The 19,955-nt window shown below is 38.3% G+C and overlaps 1 protein-coding gene across 1 annotated transcript; it reads left to right on the top strand.

Moving 5' to 3' along the window:
* The first annotated feature begins 5,995 nt into the window (after positions 1-5,995).
* Positions 5,996-7,026, top strand: LOC147372214 (olfactory receptor 9K2-like). Its single transcript, XM_086403636.1, has one exon. The coding sequence runs from the start codon at positions 6,055-6,057 to the stop codon at positions 7,024-7,026; it is 972 nt and encodes a 323-aa protein (XP_086259762.1). The 5' UTR covers positions 5,996-6,054.
* Positions 7,027-19,955: the final 12,929 nt, after the last annotated feature.

Here is a 19,955-nt window from a genome sequence, read left to right on the forward strand (position 1 = left end):
CAGAGAAGAAAAAAAAAAGTCACAGAAATTATTAAAAAAATCTCTAGGTACAAAATTGATAACATATACCAAAAAGCTAAAATTAAAAATCTAGAGTAGAGTTTGGAATTTCAAAAATACAATGTTAAAGAAAAGAAGGTAAAAAAAAAAAGGTCAAAAAATTATTATATATATATATATATATATATATGAAGTTTGCTGAAGAAGAAAAAAATAGGGTTTTTTTTTTTTTTTTTGCAAAGTAATAGGTTATAAAAGTGAAAATTAAAGGAACAATAGAGGACTTAAAATTTTTTTTTAATAAAAAAAAAAAAGAATGATCATAAAAATAGTAAAAATATATCTAGGACTTTCTTTGGTTTTGTTGTGGGTATTGTGGGTTCAGTTCATTTTTGGCTAGTTCCTTGGTCCGACTTATATTTCTCAACATCTATAGGCCCCTTCCTATGTAGTCCGTAGTAACCACAGGGTTTTGATCTATTACCTGTAGCTTCCAAGGCGTTTCCCTCTGTTATAACTTCTTCTGTTTGCTGGTCTCTTCAGTATCTGGTTTCCGCCCTGACACAAAGGGGATGGTGGAGGACACTTTTTTTTTTTTTTTTTTTTTTTTAAGGCTTACTTGTTCAGTCGCGCTGTGGGGAGGGAGGGAGGGATGCTGCAAACAAATAACATTGGTGTGCGCTCGCAGTGCCTCAGCCACACTTGGTCTGCCCCCGCTCACGGCACGTGTAGCCTCCCTGCCCACACTGCTCGGGCTCTAGGTTGCTCTGCCGGGAACTATCCGAGGCTGGCCCTGGGTTGCATGCACATCCCAGGTCCAAGCCGCTCAGGTTCAGAGGTTCGGGTAGTCCTCAGAGGCACAGACTCACTTGGGCCTGCGTTTTGTGCTCTTCCCAGGTCTGAGCAGCTCAGGTGATGAGGTGTTTGGTGAGTGCCGATGCTGTGACTTATCGCCTCCCCGCCACTCGGTTATCTGGGTGTAAAACCAGCTTACCTTCTCAGGCAGATGTTGACCGTCCAGACCCCCAATAAGTTTTCGTTAGCAAAGAAGCCTGCTTACAGTTTTATAGATAATGTCTCTCTGGGGCTGCCGATTGCCCCCTTCCGGCTCTGGCTGCCTGTCACCGGAGGGGGAAGGTCTGCAGCCGGCTATCTCTGTTCAGTCCTTTGTTCCGTGCGCGGGCCTGGCGGTGTCTTAGGTTAGGGCTGGCTTTTCGCGTAGTAGATATCCCACAGTCTGCTTTGCTAGCCCAAATTATTTCACTCGGATAGCTCTCAGGTTATTCAGGCCAGATTCTTACTCTCAGCGATGCAGCCTACGCCGCGCCTCCCTGCCCAGCCCCCGCTTGCTAATGGCGGATGCAGGCGTCTGCGCTGCTTCTCCTCTGGGGGAGTTACCGTAGGGCTCGAAATCTGCGAGTTTTAATTGTTTATTTATTTTTTCTCCCTGTTATGTTGCCTTCTGTGCTTCCAAAGCTCAGCACAGATTCGACAGTGAGAAGGTTTCCTGGTGTTTGGAAACTTCTCTCTTTTTAAGACTCCCTTCCCGGGATGGAACTCCGACCCTCCCTCTTTTGTCTCTTTTTTGTCTTTAACATTTTTTCCTACCTCCTTTCGAAGAGTTGGGTTGCTTTTCTGGGTGTCTGATGTCCTCTGCCGGCATTCAGAAGTTGTTTTGTGGAATGTACTCGACGTTTAAATGCTCTTTTGATGAATTTGTGGGGGAGAAAGTGTTCTCCCCGTCCTACTCCTCTGCCGTCTTGGCTCCTCCTAAGAGGCTCTTTAGTTCCTCTTCACTTTCTTCCATAAGGGTGGTGTCATCTGCATATCTGAGGTACTTGATATTTCTCCCTGCAACCTTGATTCCAGCTTGTCCTTCATCCAGCCCAGTGTTTCTCATGATGTACTCTGCATATAAGTTAAATAAGCAGCGTGACAATATACAGCCTTGACATACTCCTTTTCCTATTTGGAACGAGTCTGTTGTTCCATGTTCAGTTCTAACTGTTGGTTCCTGACCTGCATTACAGATTTCTCAAGAGTCAGGTCAGGTGGTCTGCTATTCCCATCTCTTGAAGAATTTTCCAGTTTTTTGTGATCCACACAATCAAAGGCTTTGGCTTAGTCAATATAGCCAAAGTAGATATTTTTATGGAGCTCTCTTGCTTTTTTGATGATCCAGCAGATGTTGGCAATTTGATCTGTGGTTTCTCTGCCTTTCCTAAATCCAGCTTGAACATCTGGAATTTCATCGTTCACATACTATTGCAGCCTGACTTGGAGAATTTGAGCATAACTTCACTAGCTTGTGAGATGAGTGCAATTGTGCAGTAGTTTGAGCATTCTTTGGCATTGCCTTTCTTTGGGATTAGAATGATAACTGACCTTTTCCAATAAGCCTTAACTAACCTTAGTTAACACTTCAACAATACATGAACCGTGAACTTCCTGATATTCAAGCTGGTTTTAGAAAAGGCAAAAAAACCAGAGATCAAATTGGCAACATCCGCTGGATCATGGAAAAAGCAAGTGAGTTCCAGAAAAACATCTATTTCTGCTTTATTGACTATGCCAAAGCCTTTGACTGTGTGGATCACAATAAACTGTGGAAAATTCTCAAAGAAATGGGAATACCAGACCACCTGATCTGCCTCTTGAGAACTTTGTATGCAGGTCAGGAAGCAACAGTTAGAACTGAACATGGAACAAAAGACTGGTTCCAAATAGGAAAACGAGTTCGTTAAGGCTGTATATTGTCACCCTGTTTATTTAACTTATGTGCAGAGTACATCATGAGAAACACTGGACTGGAAGAAACACAAGCTGGAATCAAGATTGCTGGGAGAAATATCAATAACCTTAGACATGCAGATGACACCACCCTTATGGCAGAAAGTGAAGAGGAACAAAAAAGCCTCTTGATGAAGGTGAAAGTGGAGAGTGAAAAAGTTAGCTTAAAACTCAACATTCAGAAAACGAAGATCATGGCATCTGGTCCCATCACTTCATGGGAACTAGATGGAGAAACAGTGGAAACAGTGTCAGACATTATTTTGGGGGGCTCCAAAATCACTGAAGATAGTGACTGCAGCCATGAAATTAAAAGATGCATACTCCTTGGAAGAAAAGTTAAGACCAACCTAGATAGCATATTCAAAAGCAGAGACATTACTTTGCCAATGAAGGTTGGTCTAGTCAAGGCTATGGTTTTTCCTGTGGTCATGTATGGATGTGAGGGTTGGACTATGAAGAAGGCTGAGTGCCGAAGAATTGATGCTTTTGAACTGTGGTGTTGGAGAAGACTCTTGAGAGTCCCTTGGACTGCAAGGAGATCCAACCAGTCCATTCTGAAGGAGATCAGCCCTGGGATTTCTTTGGAAGGAATGATGGTAAAGCTGAAACTCCAGTACTTTGGTTACCTCATGCGAAGAGTTGACTCATTGGAGAAGACTCTGATGCTGGGAGGAATTGGGGGCAAGAGGAAAAGGGGACAACAGAGGATGAGATGGCTGGATGGCATCACTGACTCGATGGCTTGGGTCTGAGTGAACTCTGGGAGTTGATTGATGGACAGAGAGGCCTGGCGTGCTGCGATTCATGGGGTCGCAAAGAGTTGGACACGACTGAGCGACTGAACTGAACTGAACTGAACTGAACCTTAGTTAATTTTTTCCTGTTTAAAATTTCTAAAGTACCTTCTCTTCCTAAACTGATGGTGCTTAGTCGCTCAGTCATATCCGACTCTTTGCAACCCCATGGACTGTAGCCACTAGGCTCCTCTGTCCATGGGGATTCTCCAGGAGAGAATACCTGAGTGGGTTGCCATGCCCTCCTCCAGGGGATCTTCCCAGCCCAGGGACTGAACCCAGGTCTCCTGCATTACAGGCAGATTCTTTACCAACTGAGCCACCAGGGAAGCCTAAACACATTAAACTTTTACTAATATTCAATTGTAATAAGGAAAATATCTGGTCTCACATCATTTTTGCTCTCTATACACTTAAGAAACCCAGATAAATTCTAAACATACTTTTTAATTTAAAAACTGATTCCAAAAAAATGAAAATTGACTTAAAATATTTAAGAAAATGACAATATTATCAAATTTGACTTATTAAATAGAGTAGTATGTCTGTGATTTTAATGTAGTCTTTTAGTGACATTGTAGTTTTAAAGGAATTTTTAAGTAGAGATCCTAATCTCATAAATATATTTACTAAAGATATAAAGATAATTTAATTGAATGCTCATTTCCTCCACTATATTTTCTGTTTGGTGTTTAAATATAAGAGAACAGAATTAGCAACCATTATCTGACTTTTAATTTGTGATTTAGAGGGCATTTGTCATAACATGAGTTATAGCTATATCAAGAAATACAGGTGATCATAATTTCAAGTGAATTTTTCTCTTTTGAAAATAGCGAGAATAATTTACTACATAGTTTAAAGTATTTATTTATCTAAAATTTGTTTCATGTAGTACAAACATTTAAATCTCTTTTCTATGTCTATGAATATCTATGAGATAATACCGGAAAGTTTTTCTTTGTCAGTGAAGATAATGAAGTCCAGAAACCTTTTCCAAAGGATATGCACAACTAGAGAAGGGAAAGTCCCTTGCTTTTAACTATTATTAGACCATTTGTTTGTGCCTAAGGTTACTTAAGTCCTCATAGACAATAGCCCAAGAATCTGCACTTATGTTACCATAATTGACGTTACGATTGTGTATGTGCCAAGTCACTTTAGTCATATCCAACTCTTTGTGACCCTGTGGACAGTATCCCACCAGGCTCCTCTGTCCAGAGGATTCTCCAGGCAAGAATACTAGAGTAGGTTGCCATGACCTTCTCCAGGGGATCTTCCCGACCCAGGGATTGAACCGGTGTTACTTATGTCTCCTGCATTAGCGGGCACGTTCTTTACTGCTACTCCTCTCCCAGTGGAATCCATGACAGAGAATGAGTAAAACCTCAGTGCTGAAATATCCTGAGGAAGGTTTCACAGGCTTATAAATAACTAAGTACATCATAAACATCACTGCTGATGCTCTAGCTCATGATCATGGACTCTGGACAATACAAGTTGCTGTGGGCTTTAAATAACTGTAATTACCCACTTATCTTTATCTTAAGACACATACAGTATAACAGAATTTAGGAAAGAAATTTTCCTGTCTGTAAGTCAGTGAAGTTTACTTGCATTGTTTAAATAGTGAGATCTCTTAAATTGATGGAGCCTTGGTAGAAAGTCATTCATTGCAGTGTAAAGATTGGAATATTTGCTACCTTCTCTCTGCTTCAAAAAGAGGGCTAAATTATTATGATTTTTAATTGATTATTAATGGAAAAGAAGTATTTATAATGTTACAATAAATATGTGTGTATTTGGGATAATGGTTTTGACCTGAGAAAAGAATAATATTTCAAAATAGCTTTGGAGAACTTTATCTTCTAAGTGTCATTTTTTTGTGTGTTATTAATTTTAACATACAAATAATAACTATTTTTATTCTGTTTTCAAAGATGGCTACAATAAGGGAAACTACATATATTGAGCTAAAACAAGGTAAAAATATTTTTTATATATTTACTACTGTCATGTAATGAGTCAAAACACTGACATAGCTATCATAATGGCTATAAATACTATCTTAAAAATTAGATTCATTACTCCTGTTTTAGATAATATGAAATACTGCTATTTTAAATAAAGAAAATCTCTTACCTATAAATATACTAAAGAGTAGAAATTTAAAATGTGACTAATTTTAGGCAATAAAATATGCTAATTTCTTGCAGAAGTCCATGCCACATATAATTTAATAAAATAACCAAAGAGAATCTTTCATTGCTTAATAGAATGACAGTTTAAGAAGCCTAATGACATCTACTTCAAATTCTTGCATGTTCCTGACATTAAAATTTATTTGTATGCAATGTCTCATTAAAATGTAAATAATTTAATTCTACATCTAGAGAGTATTAATAGCACTACAATCAAAGCCACAATTTCATTTATTTTGCTTTGTGCCTTTCAGTAGATTTCTGCCATGGGCCACAGGGAAACAAGCAACCACTCAGAAGTGACTGACTTCATTCTTGTCAGCTTCAGGGTCCACCCAGAGTTCCACATTCTCCTCTTCCTGCTTTTTCTGCTTGTCTATGCCATGATCCTTCTAGGGAACGTTGGCATGATGATTATTATTATGACTGATCCCCAGCTGAACACACCAATGTATTTCTTCCTAGGCAACCTGTCCTTCATTGATCTCTTCTATTCATCTGTTATTGCACCCAAGGCTATGATCAACTTCTGGTCTGAGAGCAAGTCCATCTCCTATGCAGGCTGTGTGACCCAGCTCTTTCTCTTTGCCCTCTTTATTGTGACTGAGGGATTTCTCCTGGCAGTCATGGCTTATGACCGCTTCATTGCCATTTGCAACCCACTCCTCTACTCCATTCAGATGTCAACACGTCTCTGTGTTCAGTTGGTAGCTGCTTCCTACTTTTGTGGCTGTATCAGCTCAGTTATTGAGACCAGCATGACATTTACTTTACCCTTTTGTGCTTCTCGGGCCATCGACCACTTTTACTGTGATTACCGTCCACTTCAGAGGATTTCTTGTTCTGATCTCTACATTCCTAATATTGTATCCTTTTTCCTATGCAGCATTATCATTTTGCCTACCATAATTGTCATTACTGTGTCTTATATATATATTGTATCCACAGTTCTAAAAATACGCTCCACTGAGGGTCGAAAGAAAGTCTTCTCCACTTGCAGCTCTCACCTGGGAGTCGTGAGTGTACTGTATGGTGCCATCATCTTTATGTATGTCATCCCTGACAGATTTCCTGAGCTCAGTAAAGTGGCCTCCTTGTGTTACACCCTGGTCACTCCCATGTTGAATCCTTTGATTTACTCTCTGAGAAACAAAGATGTAAAAGAAGCTCTGAGGAAGATCCTAGGGAATAAACTATGTTTATTTAATTCTATATTAACTGAAAATAGAATTAAGTAAATGTAATATAACTGAAAGCACTAAGTTTTATAACAACCTGGGGAAGGACTGATTTTAAAAAAATGTACCCATTAATCTTAGAGACTATTTGAATCCTATATACTTACTGCTAAAGAATACATTTGTACTATGTTCTGTCTGGCTGTTGATTTTGGAATGAAATGACTTTCTCTGTACTTCATTTCATGTTCATCTTCGTTTTGGATAATGATCATGATTGCCTTGTAGTTTGTTTTTAGGAAGTACATATTCCAATTTTACTCCAAACTCTGAGATTGTTGTTTGGGATGTATTGTTTATCTTGAGTCAGTCACATATGTTATGTGGTTATATGTTTACTTGGTAGAGGTAATACAATCTGATGTATTAAGCAAGACAGAACAAAATATTAGATTTACTGAAGAAATCTTTGTGAATGTCTAGTGAGAGAGTCAGATAGTCTGTAGTACATAGAGTCTGAAGTGTGAAATGTAAGTAGCACCTAATGGAGAAGGGAATGGCAACCCACTCCAGTATTCTTGCCTGGCAGGCTACAGTCCATAGGGTCACAAAGAGTCGGACATGACTGAGTGATTAACAGTTTCCAAATGGCTAAATGAATGGCACATTTATTTCATGGTTTCTCTGAGTTAAATCATTATTATTTCTCCCTTCATTTGAATATCTACTAAGCTGATAAATTATTTTTGAAAATTCTCCTTTTTCACAAGAAAACTAATAAAAATAAACTAGTACAGATAATTCACATTTTGCTATATATGCCTTAGTGAGAATTCATTCATCAAATTAATATTTATTGAATTTTGATGTACTCTTTGCTTATAAAAATTCATAGGTGTAAATAATTTCTGTACTTGAGATCCAACTAATTGATGGAAAATATCTAAGCAATAGTCATATGGTAAACCCAGTGAATAAAGGCATATGTAGAAATTACAAAGAGAGAGCAGCTTATACAGATGATGATATAAATTACTTTTTTCTACAGGCAGCAGAGAGCACTGGGGATTTTTTTTTTTAAAGATATTGTGTTCTAAAAAAAAATAAAGATATTTTGTTCTAATAGGCATTTTATAAAAATCACATTGGTAACTTGCAGTAGATAAATATTCATGGAAGAAGATAATCACAGAAAATGTGTGATTGCTCAAGTAAGAGGTTATGGTGGCTTTAAGGATAATAGTCTTACACAAGATGGTGAAAAGAGGGAATACCTTTAAAATTATTGGTAAACTAAACTGAACACTGATTAATGGATGATAAAATAAGAAATAGGTGGAAGTGAATAATGACTTCTAATGTTTGAGGATCTCTGAGGAAACGCTGCCTCACAAACTGAGGAGGAAAATATGAGTAATAATAGTTAATCATTAAGAGTTAAGAAAATAATGTCAGATCAGACTGAGTTTTCTAATTCTGGTTTTGCTTATGTGCTCTATACTCAACTGTCTTTACTTTGCAGAAACTCCTATTTCTCAGTTTAATATAATGATGACACTAATGTCTAAAAGGCAAAGACTCTGTGCTTCAGATTTAGCTGAAGTGGAACTGAAAAGAATTAGGACTTTCTTTCTTTGAAGGCTTGTTCCATTATAGGACTCAGAATGTTGCATGAAAAATTCTATATTTTACATGCAAAAGAGTGCTAGTAAAATATGCCTAAATAGATTGAAGAGCATATTTATCTAAAACATTCTTATGTCTTTAATCTCATCTTATGACATCCCATTACATTTATAGTTATAGCTGATTGTAGAGTCATAACTAGTAAATTTTATTAAATTAAGTTTTAGAGTTCATGGTATTGAATCCTCACTCAGTTGCTGCTACACTAACAGCAATTATATTTAAAAATTTAGCCTCCTTTTATTATTCTGTTTTTATATAAGAAATATCTAAATAAATTGTTAATTAATAATGATAATGTTTTATTATAATACATAATAAATATATAATAAATACACATAAATACATTTTCTGTTTTCTTGAGTATCTTTCTATTTTTCAGGTGAAAATTAAATCTTTTTTAAAAAAAGATACTTCTGAATCATTGCTCAAAAATGCAAGTTCTCAGATCTAAAAAAGATCTGCTCATTATTTTTTAAAAAACACGTTATTGAGGAAGAATTTGTGTGAAATAAACAGTATGTATTTAAAGTGAACAACTCTATGAGTTTTGGTGTCAATAAAAACACCACATCTTCAAGATATAGAACATTTCCTTCATTTACAAAAGGTTGATTATGCCTCTTTTCAGGCCATGCTTCCCTCCAAACCCATTTCTAGATAACCAGTGCTTTGGCTGGTTTATAATAGAGTCATACAGTATGTGCTCTTTTCTCTCAGGCTTCTTCATACTCTTCTTCAATTTACTCTGAGTAAATTGATTTTGAGATTTATTTTGTCATGTATAATATTCCAGTTTCCATTACACATGTATACCAATTTTTATGCACTCTTAAATATGGGCAATTGATGTTTGTTAAGCTTTTAGATATTGTGTATACAGCTGTTATAAGTGTTCATATGTGTTTGCCTAGTTTGTTTCCTTTATCTTTGCTGAATTTTGAGACTTGTGATTCTTAGATCTCATAATAAATATATATTTGACTTGAAGAGACTACCAGGGAAATATACAGAAATAAATAAAGAACAAACCCAACAAAATCTACTAAATCTCAGGAAGAATAGTGAGAATCTATGACATTTGAGCCAGGACCCACTCCCTCCCTGCCCTCTCTCATCCCAGCAGAGCTGAAAGTGCACTCAGGCAAGTACAGGCAGGAACATAGAGATCCCTCTGCTCCTGGATCCCAGTCAAAGGTTGCCATCTAAAAAAGATGGTACAATCAATCCCCTTGATTGTAGTTGCTGCTAACATTACTTGTCCCCTCAAGCTCCACGTTGAAGAAAGTCTAATCAAGGCAAGAGTACCTAAAATGTCTGGTGATCTCTACCCAACCCCCATTCATGGATAAAATCTCTACCCTAAGCATGCCAGGCCAGGAGTACTGGGCCCCAATTCCAGCTGCTCCAGTTCTCTCAAAGGATAGAAATTTTATGCTCAGAATACCATAGGCTAGTGGCCTCCCTCAGAAAACTTCTCCTAAAGCAGGAGTGTCATTCTGAGCTAACTGGGCCACTATTCCTGCTCCAGTGCAGGTTTTACCTAGAACAAAATGTGTACCGTGATAACAGAGGGCTCCATAGCTCTCTGCATGTGAACTGACTCTATCTGTAAACATGTGTATGAAATTCAAGCTTAAGTGAACTCCAAAACTTAATAAATATTTGGTAATAAGCAATTAAAAGGAGACTGGTGGTTCTATAAGAGCAAAAAGCTAACTGTAGACCAACTAAATGTTTATCAGAAAGAATCAAGGAAGAAAGCAGCTAAAAAAGGTCCTCCTAAAAGTGAAAGAAAGTGAAAGTGAAGTTGCTTGGTCGTGTCTGACTCTTTGCGACCCCGTGGACTGTAGCCCACCAGGCTCCTCCATCCATGGGATTCTCCAGGCAAGAATACTGGAGTGAGTTGCCATTTTCTTCTCCAGGGGATCTTCCTGACCCAGAGATTGAACCCAGGTCTCCTGCATTGCAGGCAGAGGCTTTAACCTCTAAGCCACCAGGGAGCCTTAAAAAAGGTCCTTCTATGGTTGGGTAAGCCTCAAGTTGTGGCCATGCCTCAGCCAATTAGGGCAGTACCCTGCTACCTGCCCCACTTACACAGAATTAGTGGCCCCACCACAGATAGTTATCTCACAGAGTTCACGCAAGGGATGCCCCTTGGTTCTGGTGACCTAGAGGCATGGCACTTCTAGACCTCACACATCATCTACACAAGGCCATGCCTTCAAGACTGGGAGAGATAGCTGTTTCATCTGATGTATAGAAACAAACACAGAGAGTCAAGCAAAGCAAGGAGATAGAAGAGTATGTTTAAAATTATTGAACAGATAAAACCTCATTAAAAAGACTTTACAAAACAGAGATAAGTAATCTAGTTGATACAGAGATCAAAGTAATACTCATAGAGATACTGACAGACTTCAAGAGAAAGAAAGGATGAACACAGTGAGAACTTCAACAAGAGACGAAAAGCATAAGAAAGTACCAAACAGTCTTAACATTCAAAAAACTAAGATCATGGCATCTGTCCCATCACTTCATGGCAAATAGAAGGGGCGAAAGTGGAAATAGTGACAAATTTTCTTTTCTTGGGCTTCAGACTCACTGAGGATAGAGACTGCAGCCATGAAATTAAAAGATGCTTGGTCCTTTTAAAAGAAGGAAAGCTATGACCAACCTAAACAACATATTAAAAAGCAGAGACATCACTTTGCTGACAAAGTGTATAGTATAGTCAGTATAGTCAAAGCTATATTTTTTCCTAAAGTCATACACTGACGTGGGAGTTGGATCATTAAAAAAAGGCTGAACACTGAAGAATTGATGCTTTCAAATTATGGTGCTGGAGAAGACTCTTGAGAGTCCCTTGAACCGCAAAAAGAGCAAACCAGTCAATCCTAAAGGAAATCAACCCTGAATATTCATTGGAAGAACTGTTGCTGAAGCTCCAATACTTTGGCCACCTGATGTGAAGGCCAACTCATTGACAAAGACTGATGCTGGGAAAGATTGAAGGCAAAAGGAGAAGGGCAGCAGAGGATGAGATGGTTAGATAGCATCACCAACTCAATGAACATGAAATTGAGCAAACTCTGATAAATAGTGGAGGACAAGCAGACTGTTGTGCTACAGTCCATGGGGTCCAAAGAGTCAAACATGACTTAGCAACTGAACATCAAAAACAACAACCAAATAGTAGTCACAGAACTGAAGAATACAATAGCTAAACTGGAAAACTAAGCAGTGACACACTAGATAATTGGAGAATCAGATCAGTAGCCTGTGTTGATGAAAATTCAATTAACCAGTTAAGGAGAAAAAGGACTTTTATTCAAACCCATTATAATCTGAGAGACAGACTCTCAGGGAGCTTTGATAACTATTCCACTTGGTAGAAGTTGAAAACATAGTCAGGTACATCAAATACTGATATTTACATAAAGTTCACCAAAGATACATAGTCCAGATAATCACGTACAAGGCAGAGAGCAAGTCACTGTGACCCCTACACAATTGGGAAGGAACACTAACCTTTTAAGAAGTTACATTGCTTGCTTCAGGAGAAAAGAAGAGGATGATCTTTATGGCAAAGTAGTCATTTCCATCTTTGAGGCCCTCTGGTTAGTGTATAAGGCAGATCCTCACTGCACATTAGGGAGAGAGGTAGGAGGCCAAATAGACACAGAGAGAGAGTTTTATGTTTAATTTTTCTCGTCCTGCCTTTGAGTATAAATTTTATTTTATCACCTGGAATAAAAGACAGAAATATATCATCCAAAGGAACAGCAAAATACAAAAAGGCAAACAAGAACTTTAAAAAAGAAATTTTAAAAATGAAGAGGACCTATGGAGCAACTTCAAGCAGAATAATCTACACATTCTAAAGATCTTAGATGGAAAACAATGAAAGACTAATAGAATTATTTGAAGAAATAATGACTGAAAATTTCCATTAACTGGAGGCAGAAACAGATATCCAGGTGCAGGAAGCACAGAGTTCCAAGTCAGATAAATGCAAGTCAGATAAAAATACACCAAACACATTATATTTAAAATGTCAAAAGCTTAATATAAATAGGGAATCTTAAAAGTGGCAAGATGAAAGCATCTTGTTATATACTAGTGATAGTGATAGTATTAGTAATTCAGTCGTGTCTGACTCTTTGCAAACCCATGGACTGTAGCCTGCCAGGCTCCTCTATCCATGAAATTCCCCAGGCAAGAATACTGGAGTGGATTACCATTTCCTCCTCCAAGGGACCTTCTCAAACCAGGGATCTAACCTGTGTGTCTTGCATCTCCTGCACTTGCAGGCAGGTTGTTTACCACTAGTCCCAAAGATGCTTGCTCCTTGGAAGAAAAGCAATGACAAACATAGACAGCATATTAGAAAGCAGAGACATTACTTTGCCTACAAAGGTCCATATAGTCAAAGCTGTGGTTTTTCCAGTAGTGATGTGTGGATGTGAGAGCTGGACCATAAAAAAAGCTAAGCACCAAAGAACTGATGTCTTCAAATTATAGTGCTGGAAAAGACTCTTGAGAGTCCCTGGGACACCAAGGAGATCAAACTGTCAATCCTAAAGGACATCAACCCTGAATATTCATTGGAAGGACTAATGCTAAAGCTGAAGCTCCAATACTTTGGCCACCTAACACAAAGAGCCAACTCATTGGGAAAGACTGATGCTGGGAAAGATTGAGGGCAGAAGGGGATGACAGAGGATGAGATGGTTGGATGGCATCAATGAACATGAGTTTGAGCAAACTCCAGGAGATGGTGAAGGACAGGGAAGCCTAGTGTGCTGTAGTCCATGGGGTCACAAGGAGTTGGACATGACTGAACGACTGAACAACTACTTGGAAAGCCCTGATCAATATGCACACAACAGTTCTAAAAATTTTTCAGTAAAATCTGAGAAGGTATCTCAAGAATAGACAAATTGAGATGTAATATAATTGGCAACATTTTATTGGAATATAAGTCCATTTTATGTTCATCCTTTCTTGAAAAACGGAGTGAGCTCTTACAGGACTTATTTTTGATGAGGCAAGGAACCAAAAGAGGGGAGGAAAAACAGGTATGACAATGCCAGGGACAGTTTTATCTCAGAAAGCAAGGAAGTCTGGGGCTTTGCATGTTTCTAGTTATTTCTAGCCAACTTCCCCTCCTTACTACCATATGATGGGGATGGAAACCAGGTAACTAAGAAATACTTTGTTGTATTAACCGTTTTTCTGGAAGTTCCATTCTATCACTTTGCCTTATATTTAGTCAAAGTTGATAACAGCCATCAAATGGCACCAAACTGCAGCTGCATCAAGAGTTTGCTTCAGGAGCCAGAACCCTCCAGGTATCCTGAGCAGTTCTGCACACCCTTGCCTGAATCATATCATTGACTTCACAGTAATGGGGCACTTACTTTTAGTGAAAAATATTTTGGAATTCCATGTTATCATGTTAAAGTAGAATCTTAAAGCATTAGGAAATTGATCAGTATATAAAAAGAACATAAAACATTATAACAAAATTTATTATATTCCAGAAATACAAAGTTCATTTCATTTAAGAAAATCAACTAAAGTAGCTCAACACACTCATAGAAAACAAGAAGGAAATCATAATATCAATTCAATAGAGGCATAAAAAGCACTTGGCTTCCCAAGTGGCTCAGTGGTAAATAATCTGCCTGCTAATGCAGGAGACAGGAGATACAGGTTTGATTCCTGGGTTGGGAAGATCCCCTGAAGGAGGAAATGGTAACCCATTCCAGTATTCTTGCCTGGAAAATCCCATGGGCAGAGGAGCCTAGAAGGCTACAGTCCATATGGCTGCACAGTGTCAGACATGTCTTAGCAACTGAGCACACACAATATAGAGGAGGCAAAATTTTACTTCTGCATTTTAGTGGCTAGCTGATACTGATAGTTAAATTGACATGAGACAGATTAATAGAAGAAAAGCATACAAATTTATTTGATATGTCTAATGTGACACAGGAGCACTTAAACGGCATGAAGACCCAAAGAAATACAAAACCTATGCAGATGACACCACCCTTATGGCAGAAAGTGAAGAGGAACTAAAAAGCCTCTTGATGAAAGTGAAAGTGGAGAGTGAAAAAGTTGGCTTAAAGTTCAACATTCAGAAAACGAAGATCATGGCATCTGGTCCCATCACTTCATGGGAAATAGATGGGAACACAGTGGAAACAGTGTCAGACTTTATTTTGGGGGGCTCCAAAATCACTGCAGATGGTGACTGCAGCCATGAAATTAAAAGACACTTACTCCTTAGAAGAAAAGTTATGACCAACCTAGATAGCATATTTAAAAGCAGAGACGTTACTTTGCCAACGAAGATCGGTCTAGTCAAGGCTATGGTTTTTCCTGTGGTCATGTATGGATGTGAGAGTTGGACTGTGAAGAAGGCTGAGCACCGAAGAATTGATGCTTTTGAACTGTGGTGTTGGTGAAGACTCTTGAGAGTCCCTTGGACTTCAAGGAGATCCAACCAGTCCATTCTGAAGGAGATCAGCCCTGGGATTTCTTTGGAAGGAATGATGCTAAAGCTGAAACTCCAGTACTTTGGCCACCTCATGCAAAGAGTTGACTCATTGGAAAAGACTCTGATGCTGGGAGGGATTGGGGGCAGGAGGAGAAGGGGATGACAGAGGATGAGATGGCTGGATGGCATCACTGACTCGATGGATGTGAGTCTGAGTGAACTCCGGGAGTTGGTGATGGACAGGGAGGCCTGGAGTGCTGCGATTCATGGGGTCGCAAAGAGTCGGACACGACTGAGTGACTGAACTGAACTGAAATGTTTTGTTGGAGAAGGAAATGGCAACCCACTCCGGTATTCATGCCTGGAGAATCCTATGGACAGAGGAACCTGATAGTCTATGTTTATAGTCCATAGGGTTGCAAAGAGTCAGACACAGGTGAAGTAATTTAGCAAGCACATATGAAAATACTTTGTATTCAGTTTAGCAAAATGAGTCACGTGTGGAAAAGTAACTAACCTATCGGAGAAGGCACTGGTACCCCACTCCAATACTCTTGCCTGGAAAATCCCATGGACAGAGGAGCCTGGTGGGCTGCCCTCTATGGGGTCGCACAGAGTGGGACATGACTGAAGCGACTTAGCAGCAACAGCAGGAGCAACTAACCTATGTGGGGAAGATAAAGGAAGTTAAGAGTTATTGTAATAAAGTCTCAGTCTCAATTTTCCATCCTTGATGATAAGAATGTCACCAGGGTTTTGTCTTCTGTTTCCAGGAGGAAAAAGAGGAGACCCAGAGGCCTTCTTGCCACTGCTCATTTTGTTAAAGTACCTTTCAGTTCAGTTCAGTTCAGTCACTCAGTTATGCCCGACTCTTTTCGACCCCATGAATTGCAGCATTCCAGGCCTCCCTGTCCATCACCAACTCCCAGAGTTCATAGGTCAAAATAATCCTTATGATAACATGGCATGTTTCAGGGAAATGTGAAGTAAGTGCACAATGTGATATCATGACCCATGATTTTGTTAAAAAAAAATATTTAAGTATGATTCCTACCAGCTCTTAACAAAGATGGGAATCGATCTGGCATTTTCTATGCTGATGATGGGAATATAATTTGACAAAACTTGTTTGGAGATGACTATCTTCTAAAGTTGAGAGATATCCTATGATTCAGTGTATTCAGTTGTATATATAAATATCAACGGCTTACCATATTTTTAACAAAATATTTCTTCTTGCATTCTGATTTTAATTTTTGGCAATCAAGCTTCCTGATATGCATATGTTCGAATCTCCATTGATGAGTTTTAAAACATCACATCTATAAAAAGCTATATAAAATTATTTAAATGAAAGTTTTAATAATATATGCCAAATAAAAAATTTAAATCAATTGTCATATTGCTATTAAATAAAGTAATATTCAGGCTTATGCCATTATAAATATGACAAAGAAATGCATTAATTTTTATAAAATATGTACCTAAATGAAATATCTTATGAAATAAAGCAAAAGTTATTGCAATGGAGAAAATGGCCAAAAAATCTCAAGCAATACTTTAAAACATACAGTTTATGATAAATCAAGAAAGCAAATGCTAATAAGCTGTGAGTAAAATTATTAATACATTTTAGTTAACAAATACCTTTATAATGTGAAAACCTATAGAGGACAAAACTTTCCCCAAGCCACTGCCACATAATCTTTACCTCTCAGGGCTTTGGAGTCAGAAAGTTCTGTGTCCAGCCCTAGCCTTTGTTGTTACTGACAGTGTGAAACTGAGCATATTATTTAATTCTTCTAATATATAATTTTTACTGCTATAAACTCTAATATATAATTTTTACTCCCATGAATTTATTCATATAAATTATAAATTTTTGTTAAAACTTTGTATGTATAACCATGCCATTAAATATTTTTGAAATGTTTGTTTCAAATATTCCTTCTTTACCTGTTTCAATACCTGCTTTACCTGGTTTAATTTCTGCTATATAGCAAAGTGAATCATCCATACGTATACTTATAATCCCCATTTGTGCATTTGCTTTCCATTAAGGTCACCACATAGCATTGAATAGAGTTCCCTGTGCTATATACTAATTCTCATTAGTTATCTCTTTTATACACTGTAGTGTATATATGTCAATCCACATCTCCCAGTTCATCCCTCCCTCTTCCCTCCTTGGTTTCTTTGCATTTGTTCTCTATGCCTGTGTTTCTATTTCTACTTTTCAAATAGGTTCATCTACACCATTTTTCTAGGTTCTGAAAATATGCTTTAATATATGATACTTGTTTTTCTCTTCCTGACTTAACCTTACTCCGTGTGACAGTCTCTAGGTCCATCAACATCTCTGAAAATGGCACCATTTTGTTCCTTCATGGCAGAGTAATTTTCCACTGGATATGGGTGTCACATCTTCTTTATCCATTTGTCTGTCAGTGGACATTTAGGTTTTTTCCATGTCCTGGCTTTTGTAAATAGTCCTGCAATAAACGCTGTGGTACATGTATCCTTTGAAATTATGGTTTTCTCTGGGTATGTGCCAAGGAGTGGGATTGCTGGCTCATTTGGTAGTTCTGTTTGTGGTTTTTTAAGGAACCTCCATACTATTCTCCATAGTGGCTGTATCAATTTACATTCTCAGCAACAGTGTAAGTGGCTTTCCTTTCCCCACATTCTCTCCAGAATTTATTGCTTTTTGATGTTTAGATGATGGCCATTCTGACCAATGTGAGTTGACACCTCATTGTAGTTTTGATTTTCATTTCTCTAATAATGATATTGAGCATCTTTTCATGTGTTTGTTATCTATCTGCGTGTCTTTTTTTGGAGAAATATCTATTTAAGTTTTCTGCCCATTTATTGATTGGGTTGTTTGTTTTTATGATATCGAATTACATGAGCTGTTTGCATATTTTGGAGATTAGTCCCTTGTCAGTTGCTTCATTCTGAGGGTGGTCTTTTCATCTTGTTTATGGTTTTCATTGCTGTGCAAAATCTTTTAAGTTTAATTGGGTCCCATTTATTTATTTTTGTTTGTATTTTCATTAGGAGGTGGCTCAAAAAAGATCTTGCTGTGATTTATTTAAAGAATGTTCTGCCAATGTTTCCCTCTAAGAATGTTATAGCGTCTGGACTTACATTTAGGTCTTTAATCCATATCAGTTTATTTTTGTGTATGGTATCAGGAAGTTTTCTAGTTTCATTCTTTTCACATGTAGCTGTCTAGGTTTCTCAGTACCACTATCAAAGATAGGGTGCCCATAGGTGCATGAGTTTATCTCTGAGCTTTCTATCTTGTTCCACTGATCTATATTTCTGTTTTCATGCCAGTGCCATACTGTCTTCATTATTGTAGCTTTGTGGTATAGTCTGAAGTTAGGAAGGTTGATTCCTTAGCTCTGTTTTTATTTCTCAAGGTTGCTTTAGTTATTCAAGATCTTTGGTGGAAATTTAAATTGATACAGCCACTGTGGAGAACAATATGGATATTCCTTAAGAAACTAGAAATAAAACTACCATATGACCCAAAAATCCCACTATTGTGCACATACTCTGAGAAAACCATAATTGAAAGGGAACACATACCCCAAAGTTCATTGCAACGCTATTCACAGTAGCCAGTACATGGAAGTAATCTATATGTCTATCCACAGATAAATGGACAGGGAAGCTGTGGTACATATATCCAATGGAATATTGCTCAGCCACAAAAAAAGAGATGAAATTTGGTCATTTGTAGTCATGTGCATAGGAGAAGGCAATGGCACCCCACTCCAGTACTCTTGCCTGGAAAATCCCATGGACAAAGGAGCCTGGTAGGCTGCAGTCCATGGGGACACTGGGAGTCGGACTGAGCTGAGCAACTTCACTTTCACTTTTTACTTTCATGCATTGGAGAAGGAAATGGCAACCCACTCCAGTGTTCTTGCTTGGAGAATCCCAGGGATGGGGGAGCCTGGTGGGCTGCCATCTATGGGGTTTCACAGAGTTGGAAACGACTGAAGCAACTTAGCAGCAGCAGCAGCATTAGTCATGTGGATGAACCTAGAGACTGTCATACAGAATGAAGTAAGTCAGAAAGAGAAAAACAAATATTATATATTAAATCATATGTATGGAATCTAGACAAACGGTGCTGATTAATCTATTTGTGGGGCAGGAATAAAGATGCAAATGTAGACAGAGTATAAGAAGGAGAATGCGGGGTGAATTGAGAGAGTAGCATTAACATATATACACTACCATGTGCAAAATAACTAGTGGAAACATGCTATATAACACAGGGAGTTCAACTCAGTGCTCTGTGATGACCTAAATGGTTGAATGGGAGGGAGAGGAATATAGGCTCAAGAGGGAGGTGATATATGTATCAGTTCAGTTCAGTCACTCAGTCGTGTCCGACTCTTTGCCACCCCATGAATCGCAGCACGCCAGGCCTCCCTGTCCATCACCAACTCCTGGAATTCACTCAGACTCATGTCCATTGAGTCAGTGATGCCATCCAGCCATCTCATCTTCTGTCGTCCCCTTCTCCTCCTGCCCCCAATCCCTCCCAGCATCGGAGTCTTTTCCAATGAGTCAACTCTTTGCATGAGGTAACCAAAGTACTGGAGTTTCAGCTTTAGTATCATTCCCTCCAAAGAAATCCCAGGGCTGATCTCCTTCAGAATGGACTGGTTGGATCTCCTTGCAGTCCAAGGGACTCTCAAGAGTCTTCTCCAGCACCATAGTTCAAAAGCATCAATTCTTCGGTGCTCAGCCTTCTTCACAGTCCAACTCTCAC

This window comes from Bos grunniens, chromosome 5, assembly GCF_055505025.1.
Source record: "Bos grunniens cultivar Pamir isolate PY7600 chromosome 5, Bosgru_T2T1.0, whole genome shotgun sequence".
Taxonomy (NCBI): Eukaryota; Metazoa; Chordata; class Mammalia; order Artiodactyla; family Bovidae; genus Bos; species Bos grunniens.

Bases quoted from the DNA above. Each gene is read 5' to 3' on its own strand.
- LOC147372214 (XM_086403636.1), top strand. From the start codon at position 6,055: ATGGGCCACAGGGAAACAAGCAACCACTCAGAAGTGACTGACTTCATT.